Source organism: Endocarpon pusillum, assembly GCF_000464535.1.
Source record: "Endocarpon pusillum Z07020 unplaced genomic scaffold scaffold5453, whole genome shotgun sequence".
NCBI lineage: Eukaryota > Fungi > Ascomycota > Eurotiomycetes > Verrucariales > Verrucariaceae > Endocarpon > Endocarpon pusillum.
In genome coordinates this window covers 10,031-19,109 of record NW_006916516.1, presented here as the reverse complement: position 1 = coordinate 19,109, position 9,079 = coordinate 10,031, and the positions used below count along the sequence as shown (strand labels likewise).

The following is a 9,079-nucleotide window of genomic DNA, read 5'->3' as shown; positions in this document are numbered from 1 at the left end:
GCACGGATGGAGAGCGTACGCTTGGAAACAAGTACGCAGAAACAACGCAGAAATACGGCATAACTACAGAGCGCTCTGCTCCTGATACCCCTGAGCAAAATGGCGCAGCCGAACGCTCTGGGGGGGTGATAATTAGAAAAGCGCGCTGTTTGCGTATTGCTGCTAATCTACCGGCTAATTTGTGGCCAGAAATCGTCAGAGCAACAGGATATCTCAATAATCGAACGCCCAAGCGCTCTAGGGGGTGGAAAACGCCGTATGAGGCGCTTCTCAAGCAGAAACCGAATCTAGCGCATCTACACGCGTATGGCTGCAAGGCCTATCCTCTAAATAAGGATATACCACGCAAACAGAAGATGCTGCCGAGAGCGCATATCGGATACTTGGTAGGCTACGATTCGACGAATATCTATCGAATTTGGATACCGAGTTTAGAGAAGGTTGTTCGAACAAGGGATGTTACGTTCGATGAGCAGCAATTCTACAACCCAGCAGAACTAGATATAGGGCAAATTCTGCGCGAAACTACTGATCAGGTCATAGAAATTCTTGATACGCCGCATTTAGCGTATACACAGCCAAATTCGCTCGCCAACGAAGAGGAGGATATTGAGGACGAGATAGTCGTCTCTTCGCCTCCTACACAGGCTAACAGCGCCAAAGTAACGCCTTCTAACGCTCTTCTAACGCCAGAATCTACTCCTGATCCTCCTACGCAAAACGCACAGATTACGCAGCCTATCTCTACGCTGAATAACGCGCCTGCGGCAACGCCAGCGGCAGCGCCTCCTTCTGAAAATCAATCCGATTTCAGCACTCAAAATATCCTGCCAGAAGGCACAAAACGCTCTCGAATGAGCACGCGGCGCCAGAATTACGCCACAGCGCTCACACAAACAACAGAACTCACTCCATTCCACTCAGCATTCGCTCTAGGGCGCGAAAAGACTATAGGAGCAAAAATAGAGGCCCTACATAGGGATACGCTGCCTGCGGAGCCGCGCACGTGGCGCCAGCTGACTAAGCACAAATTCGCGGCAGAATTCAAGGAAGCTGCGGATAGAGAAATTCAAGAGCTGGCGAACAGAGATACGTACAAATGGGTCGAAAATGAGGCTATAACAGCTACGCCCCTGCCACTGCTGTGGGTATTTAAGTACAAATTTGATACTGACGGCTATCTCACGAAATTCAAAGCTAGGTTATGCGTACGAGGCGACTTGCAATCTACTGAGCAAGATACGTACGCTGCAACGCTCGCAGCACGCACTTTTAGAGCGCTAATGGCCATAGCCGCGGCGTTTGACCTCGAAATTCGCCAATATGACGCTGTTAACGCGTTCGTCAACAGCAAACTCGACGAGCAGATATTCTGCGTACCCCCTGAGGGTTACGAGCGCTCAAACAAGAGCTGGTTGCTTCTACGCGCATTGTACGGCTAAAACAATCTCCTCTCCTTTGGTATAGAGATTTTACTGCTGCTCTTGAGGATTTAGGGCTTCATTCGATCCCTGGCGTCAACTGCTTGTTCGCCAGCGACTGCCTCCTTCTGTTCTTCTACGTTGACGATATCGCTATTCTTTACAAACCAAAGTATAAGCAGAAATTCAAGGAGTTCGAACGCCGCCTCCTCCAACGCTTCGAAATGAGATCTCTTGGAGAGCTAAAGTGGTTTCTAGGGATTCGAGTCGATAGAGAGCGCGCCACGCGCAAGCTATGGCTTTGCCAGGACTCCTATATCTCGAAAGTAGCCGCCAAATTCAACGTTAACGCTGACAGCAAGCATCCAAAGACGCCATTGCCGACTGACGATGCCCTAATAGCCGAATTAAGCGACGAAAAAGCGGCCGCACAGCAAATTCTGGCCTATCAGCAGCGAATTAGATCTCTAAATTTCGCCGCAGTAATATCTCGCCCAGATATAGCGCACGCAGTATCGAAATTAGCGCAAGTTTTGAAGAATCCCAGCGCGGCTCACATAGCCGCAGCAAATCGAGTTATTCGCTATCTCTGTGGCACGCGCACGCTGGCAATCGAATATTCAGGCAGAAATAGCTCGCAGGTATTCAACTGTGCTAGCGACGCAGCATTCGCAGATGATCCTGCTACTCAGCACAGCTCTGACAGATACCTATTCCAGCTATACGGAGGAGCTATAGATTGGCGCGCTAGCAAGCAGAAAACGGTCACTACTTCTAGCACTGAGGCGGAGCTGTTATCTCTATCCACAGCCGGTAGAGAGGTAATTTGGTGGCGGAGATTCTTCGACTCTATTCGCTTCGTTACGAATCAGCACGTCAAGATCCACTGCGATAACGTGCAAACTATACGTATCTTGACGAAGAATGCTGTTAAACTCGATTCGAAGCTGCGGCACGTCGATATCCACCGCCACTGGCTGCGCCAGGAGATACAGAGCGGCAAAATCGACCTAGAGTGGATACCAACCGCAGAAATGCCTGCCGACGGTCTCACAAAGCCACTCCCTGCGCAGAAGCACGCAGCGTTCGTCGAACAGCTCAATCTAGTCGATATATCGACTCGTTTGGCGGCAGAGCAACAGCAGGCGCAGGCGCCGCAGCAGACAGAAACAGGGCCGAATATCGAAACTCTGCGCTATCACTATTTAGGCGATACATAAGCAGCATCGTGAGCTTCATACCAGGCTCAATCCGGCACGCTTTGACCCTGGGGGGGTGTGTTGAACTCAAAAATACAGTTTGCGCTATTTTGCTACGTGTGTCACCAGCGTTTTGTTACAGATTTGATACGCGTTTTGCATCAGCCACGCATGTATTTTTGGTATCTGCGTTTCGCGCTATTTCGCTTGATATAGCAACTTTGTACGTATAAATGCGCGCTCCTCGCACTGAATTAGATAGAACAACTTGCTATTTCCACACTGATCCGTCGATTAGTCAGCACAGTTCGTCACAAACCGTTTATCTTATGCCTTCTCAGATCGCAAGAAAGAAATGAGCGCAAAGATGGGACGAGACTGCAAAACATTTCGAATAAAATATCCACCGGGAGAGACGTGGTTCTACACCTTCGACCCGAAGAATCTGCAGGCTGTGCTAGCGACCCAGTTTCAAGATTTTCAGCAGCCAGCGGCCAGAGTGGGAGCGTTCGAGGCGCTTCTGGGTCTCGGTATTGTACGTTTTGCGACTTAAAACATATACAGAGCTAATTCCAACAGTTCTCAGCGAACGGACCTAAATGGGAACACTCTCGAGCTCTTCTAAGACCCCAATTCATGCGTGAACAGATAGCTGATCTGGGGCTCTTCGAGACACATGTCAAAGATCTCTTTGATGCCCTCCCAGGTGCCGTGGAGTCTGGTGACTGGACCCCGACTTTCGATATGCAACCGTTGTTGGAGTGTTTTACAATGGATACTGCCACAGAGTTTCTCTTTGGCGAAAGCGTACACAACCAGAAAGGTGATAGTACAGATACGAGTACTTTGTTCTCTAAGAAGGAGATGATGCAGTTCGTAGAGGCCTTCTTCGGAGCAGAGAAGACAACGGCGAGATCTATGATATACGGTGACCTGTTCTGGCTAATGCACGATCGCAAATTCAAGGAACAGTGTAAAGCGTTCATAACTTCGTTGATATGTATGTCCAGCGCCATTTGAGGGGCGGTGGCTCGGATAAAAAGCCAGGGACGGGAAAGTACGTCGTTCTTGATGCTATTGTCGCTGATGTGAAGGATCCGCAGGAGCTCCGCTCCCAGCTGTTGAACATCCTTCTGGCAGGCAGCGACACCATCTCGGGAACGCTTGGCTTACTTTTGGCCTCATTGGCACAATATCCTCATATTTTCAAGAAGCTTCGCAACATCATCATAGACGACTTTGGATCCTTCGATCGACCTAAGCAGATCACGCTCAGCAGGCTCAAGAACTGTTCATACCTTCAATGGTTCTTGAACGAAGTTCTCCGAGTCTACCCTTCGGTTCCGGTCCACTCCCGTGAGGCCGTTAGAGACACAACACTGCCCGTGGGTGGTGGCTCCGATGGGATTTCGCCAGTATTTATACCTAAAGGTCACCTTGTTGCTTGGCAGGTACATCTTTGCGTCTTGTCATCACTATTGTGCCTCTGGCTTCTCAGTGCTGACATCTCTTCCCTGTAACTTTGGACAATGCACTCAGACCCAGAACTTTGAGGCCCTGATGCTGAACGCTTCAATCCAGAACGATGGGAGGGGCGCAAATTTGGATTCAACTACCTCCCATTCAACGCTGGCCCTCGAATATGTATCGGACAACGATTCGCCCTTGCTGAGATTGCCTATGTCACAGTCAGGCTCCTGCAAAAGTTCGACTCAATTGATGGATCAGCCTTGCCGAAAGGGCGACTGCCCTGTGATTGGAAATTGGTAGATAAAGCGGCCGGGGGCGTGAACATAAAGCTTCACAGTGCAAACAACCATTTGCGATAGCATCATCGACTGATCTTTGCCGACTAAAGATCTGCCTTCGAAAATAGTACAAAGTAACTTAGCTTTGCTATGGCTATGACAGTCCCGGCCGTGTTCGTGTTAGGATCGTGAGCACGCAAGAGCAATAGAGCGCAAGGCAGTTCAAGGTAGTTTGATGAACTAAGCGTGGAGAAGAAAGAGAAGAGAAATCTATGTACAGTAAGAAAGAGAGCAGATATAAGTACTGCCCTCATAATGAAACACAACTGCCCGGCACTGTCAGCTCAATGAAATAGAACACAACTGAATCATCATGATAGTGCCAAGCTCAATGAAATCCATCCATGCCAAGACTCTTCCACGGTAGTGCCAAGCTCAGCGGAATCCACGTGATCTCCGGACTTGGCGATCATCACAGACATATTGAGACTAAGCGTGCCCGCCCGACATACGGGCTCAGGGGAGTTTGCCTCCTCGGAATTCGAATAGACCCACCATTGCTTTCTCTAACAGACCCATCGAAAAGTGCTGATTTGCGGCCCTTCCAGGGATCCCAGTTCTGGGTACCTCTGTATTCCCAAAGTCAGGTGTAATCTCTCATCCGAGGATGCTGCTCGAGTAAAGTTGCCCATAACCTCAAGGAGACGCTTTCTAGGTCCATATCGGTTGGGCAAGGGACAGAAGGTAGAAAATGGGGCCGTGACTGAGCTCATCAGGAAGCTGCCTGAGCCGTGGCGGTGCAGCCAGAGCGAGACTGAGCAGAAGTTGAGCCAGGCCCTGAGCTGGCTTACATAAAGCGGCATGGGGGCCAACCAGAGAGGGCTGTCGAGGTCGCTCAGTTTTGGTTGAGTTATACCCAATTAGACTTTCGATAGCTGGGTGTTGAGGCAATTTTCCATGCCAGGAAATATTTGCTCTTGGTCGACCAGGAATGTTCCAGAAGTCAAGGTCTTCTGTAGCTCCTGTACTTCCACTTCCATACTGCCTACACTGTCATTTATCGCCACTCTCGCTGATGAAAGAGTATGGGAAACTGTACACCTCCCTTTTTGGGTTCGCTTCGCTCCAGCACGTCCATTGCAGCCAGCACGCGTCGTCATTGCATCGGACATACTGGTTGGGGGCGCCTTCAGATATGATATTGAATTGTATGATGACTCTGGTTATACAGAGCTTGCTTCAGTAAGGTCTTGAACACAATCTGATTCGATGACTTGGTCGCGTTAGCTGTTAACCAAGGCACTCTCTACGTCTGGTCAGCATATACCGTAGCCCAGGCGATACCAGTAAGTTATATTAAGCTAACCTCAACGACCTTTAACCCCCCCTCGTCAGAAACCTCCTTATCTTTACCTTTCTCAGAATTAGTACCCCATAACTCACCATCCATAATTCCATGGACATAACACTCACCAACAAGCCGATAAGTCACTGGCTCCTCACCACACTTTCGAACTAAATAAGGCACAGGGCTGTTGCCCAGAAGTGAGATCTGGTCTCCTGCTTGCACATCCAAGCTGCCAAGTCCCACGTAGCCCTTCTCTGTGACCAGCAGTCGCCTCCCGCGAATCGTCTTGTCAATGTTCGCCACGAGCTCCAGCAGCAGCTCCGACCGGTGCAAATCTAGTCGGACGTATCCAACCGCCTTGTACAGCACCCTGGCCTTCTGTTGCGCCCAGGACGGCAGAAAGGGCACGTAACTGAACCAGTGGCGCCTCATTCTGGTTCGTATCATCTTGACGTAGACGCTGTTCGTAACGTCCTGGTTAATGGCTGAGTTTCCGCGGGGGATGGGACCGATGTAGGGGCACTTTCCGATGGATGTACCAGACTGCGTGATCCATTTCCGGAGCAGGGATGGGAGGTAGGGCAGTAAGGCCTCCGGGCCCTGGGCGGCACGGAGGCCGTGTTTTATGGATTCTGGTGCACCGCCCAGTTTCATGCCGTGCGTCTGCGGGACTTCGTAGTCCCATACCCGGAGCTTGCGGAGCAAGTGTCCCCGGAGCGTCAGCCATTGCGGGTTCCTCATGAAGCTGTAGTGCAGCGGAAACCGGTGGGCGGCTTCATCCGGTTCAAGCGCAGGGGACGTGGGGAAATTGTCCCCCGAAAGGGTCCTCAAGAGAGCAATTATCATAGGTTCCCTAGTTGGTGCGTAGCTGGAATCGTATTCGCAGCCTAGTCTTGTCCGGATGTAGTACCACAGGACCTTGGTGGTTTCGCTCCAATCGAGGCTTCTCATTTCAGCCGGTAATTTGAGTACTTCGAGGCTGACAGAGTGAGATACCCTGACACTGTCGATGTGGGTTGCCGCCAGCCGCAATGTCTTGCCGTCCGATATCTCAATGCTTCCAAGGCGCTCATCTTGGGGTCGTCCTTGGCCCACCCGGTATTCCCTCCAGGCGCTGGGCAACAAAGAGTTGAGAGGATTTATGATTGGCGGGGAGCGCCAGTCCGGAACCCAGGAGGGGAGTTCTAGATCTGCGCCCCTTCTTTCACGCTCGGAGAGAAGCGAAATGTCTCGGCTTTCCCTGATAGTCTGGGCAGCAGCCTGTGTGAAGACGTCCTCTACCGACAACTTATAGTTAGGCTTGAAATTTTCGCCGTTGTCCGTCCGAGACAGCGAAAGTAGCGAGAAGATGAGGTCCCGCGGATCAGAAGCTTCGTGTAACTGCCTCAGACGTAGCAACCGATACAGCTGGCACCACTCACGAACTTCCTTGGAGTTTCCGTGGTTTTGCAGGTACCAGTACGCAAACATTGCGTGCATACATGTCCTACCCGTATCGACCGTCCTGCCGTAGCCATTCAGGAATAGCGTCCGCTCGAAGTTCATGTGTAGTGAGAGCAACCACGCATAGACTAGCGTTTTCCACGGCAAGTTGTGATCACCAATCCAAACTTCTGCATCTGACGACAGGCCGACCTCCTGGAATGTCCAGGCTCTGGTAAACCATGCGCTGTTGGTGATGGACCTGATCTTTTGCTGTCTCCCTAGAGCCCAGTAGTCAAGGGTGCGGATTCGGCTAGAGCGCGCAAATTTAAGTACTGTAGAGAAAGAAATAGGCTGGTCGGGCGGGGGGCTCCACGCCTTAGCCATGGATTCAAGGGCGTAGACCCCCTCGCGGGTATGTTCGTTCCCTTCTCCGAGCCAGATCAAAACTTTATCCGCCTTGGCATAGATTTCGCCCATGATGCCAACCTGTGCTGCGCGCTCCTCGAGGTCCCGCTGATTTATGCAGATGGCGTCGATCCAGAGTAATCTGGCAGCATCAGGGCGTCTCAGACGCTGTAGGCAGCCAAAAAGGTTCCTGGTGATGCCAATGGTTCTCCCATCACAGAAAGCCGGTCGAGGCTGTTTCGGATCTCCCCAGACGTACGAGAGCGCCGAGAAGGATGGAACGTCACGGGAATTGGATATATTATGATGAGAGAGAGACATGTGCAGTGGGTGGCCATATTCTCCGGGATGGAGAGTCAAGAGTCTGATGGTCTCCCCAGGTGCAAGATCCGCATATTCGAGCCTTTCTAGTCTTGCTTGTTCACCAAAGCCCACGTCTAGCGCGTTGGGTGGCGCTTCCGCGGCGGACTCCTTTTTCTTAGGGGCCAGTTGCAAGAACTGCATTCCCATGTCTTCAACACCCCTCGAAGTGATAAGCGCCACTGACCATTGCCCAACTTTGTTCCATTCCGTGAAGATACTGGGTCTCGCTTTGTACGAAGAGAGATCTCCCTCTCGGCTCGAATATGGATCCCCTGAGTTACTGGAGTATCGGCATAGAGCAAGGCTGACAGCAAATTGTAAATGCCAGGCATGTACTGACGTTTTGTAAAGAGGACGGAAAGCCCTTCCGAAGCGAGGATTGACATTTAACATTGCAGATGTAAAAAGTGACGCTTAAACCTACTTAATTGAGGCGAGATTTTGGCATTTGATTTTAAAAATGAATACATCAAATGTAGCCTATTACCACGCCCACTTAACCGAGAGGACACCTGACTTCCCACGTGACATAAACCCAGAAAGGAAGGTCCACCAGACAGAGGACTTCTCAAAATAGAAGATTAATGATCTTGATCATTATGACGGATGGAGTATTTCCAGGAAATATGTAAGCTGCCAAAGCTGTCAGGCAGGTCCAAATGCTGTTCGTTTCTGCCTTGCATAAACCTTCTCGTAAGTCAAGATCCTGGATAGTCTGAGCCTGGACCCGAAATAGAAGCTGTAGAGGTATTGCCTCTTATGCGCTTTCTATTGGTCTCTACAAGGGGACGCTGAGTGAGATACCAGTGACTTCCAACATTTAGCATACGTCAATAGTATTAGACGATAAGATCAAGCCTTATTGGTGGATGAAGGCCACATGTACTGACCCCTAAATAAATCGTCATCAGATATGGCACTTAATTCATGCAAACTGGCCGTTGAATGACATCCTAGGCCTTAATTAGGTCAGATATAGCCCTCATTTTAGAGCAAAGAAAGTAGGAGGCGCGGGATGAAGGTATCGCGAAAAGGGATATGAAGGTTCGGTGACTCTATTAATGGAGACAAAGACAGAATGGAGAGCTGTCAATGTACCGGCAGCCCCGCCCATGCAATGAGATAGAGCATCCCTGACTAAAGCTTGTGTAGCCCGAAAAATTGATTAGG

The 9,079-nt window shown here is 50.4% G+C and overlaps 3 protein-coding genes across 3 annotated transcripts; 2 read left to right on the top strand and 1 right to left on the bottom strand.

Annotated features, from left to right (window-relative positions):
* Nucleotides 1-356: 356 nt before the first annotated feature.
* EPUS_09349 (uncharacterized protein) lies at nt 357-2,641 on the top strand (the record flags this gene model as incomplete). Its single annotated transcript, XM_007806435.1, has 2 exons — nt 357-1,432; nt 1,468-2,641. 2 exons carry the CDS (start codon nt 357-359, stop codon nt 2,639-2,641), a joined length of 2,250 nt encoding a protein of 749 aa, XP_007804626.1.
* A 346-nt stretch (nt 2,642-2,987) lies between these two features.
* EPUS_09348 (uncharacterized protein) lies at nt 2,988-4,390 on the top strand (the record flags this gene model as incomplete). The annotated part of the gene is made up of 4 exons (XM_007806434.1): nt 2,988-3,155; nt 3,200-3,620; nt 3,668-4,071; nt 4,160-4,390. 4 exons carry the CDS (start codon nt 2,988-2,990, stop codon nt 4,388-4,390), a joined length of 1,224 nt encoding a protein of 407 aa, XP_007804625.1.
* Nucleotides 4,391-5,288: 898 nt separating this feature from the next.
* Nucleotides 5,289-8,302, bottom strand: EPUS_09347 (uncharacterized protein; the record flags this gene model as incomplete). The annotated part of the gene is made up of 5 exons (XM_007806433.1): nt 5,289-5,541; nt 5,598-5,674; nt 5,735-5,781; nt 5,842-8,189; nt 8,250-8,302. 5 exons carry the CDS (start codon nt 8,300-8,302, stop codon nt 5,289-5,291), a joined length of 2,778 nt encoding a protein of 925 aa, XP_007804624.1.
* Between the last annotated feature and the right edge of the window lie 777 nt (nt 8,303-9,079).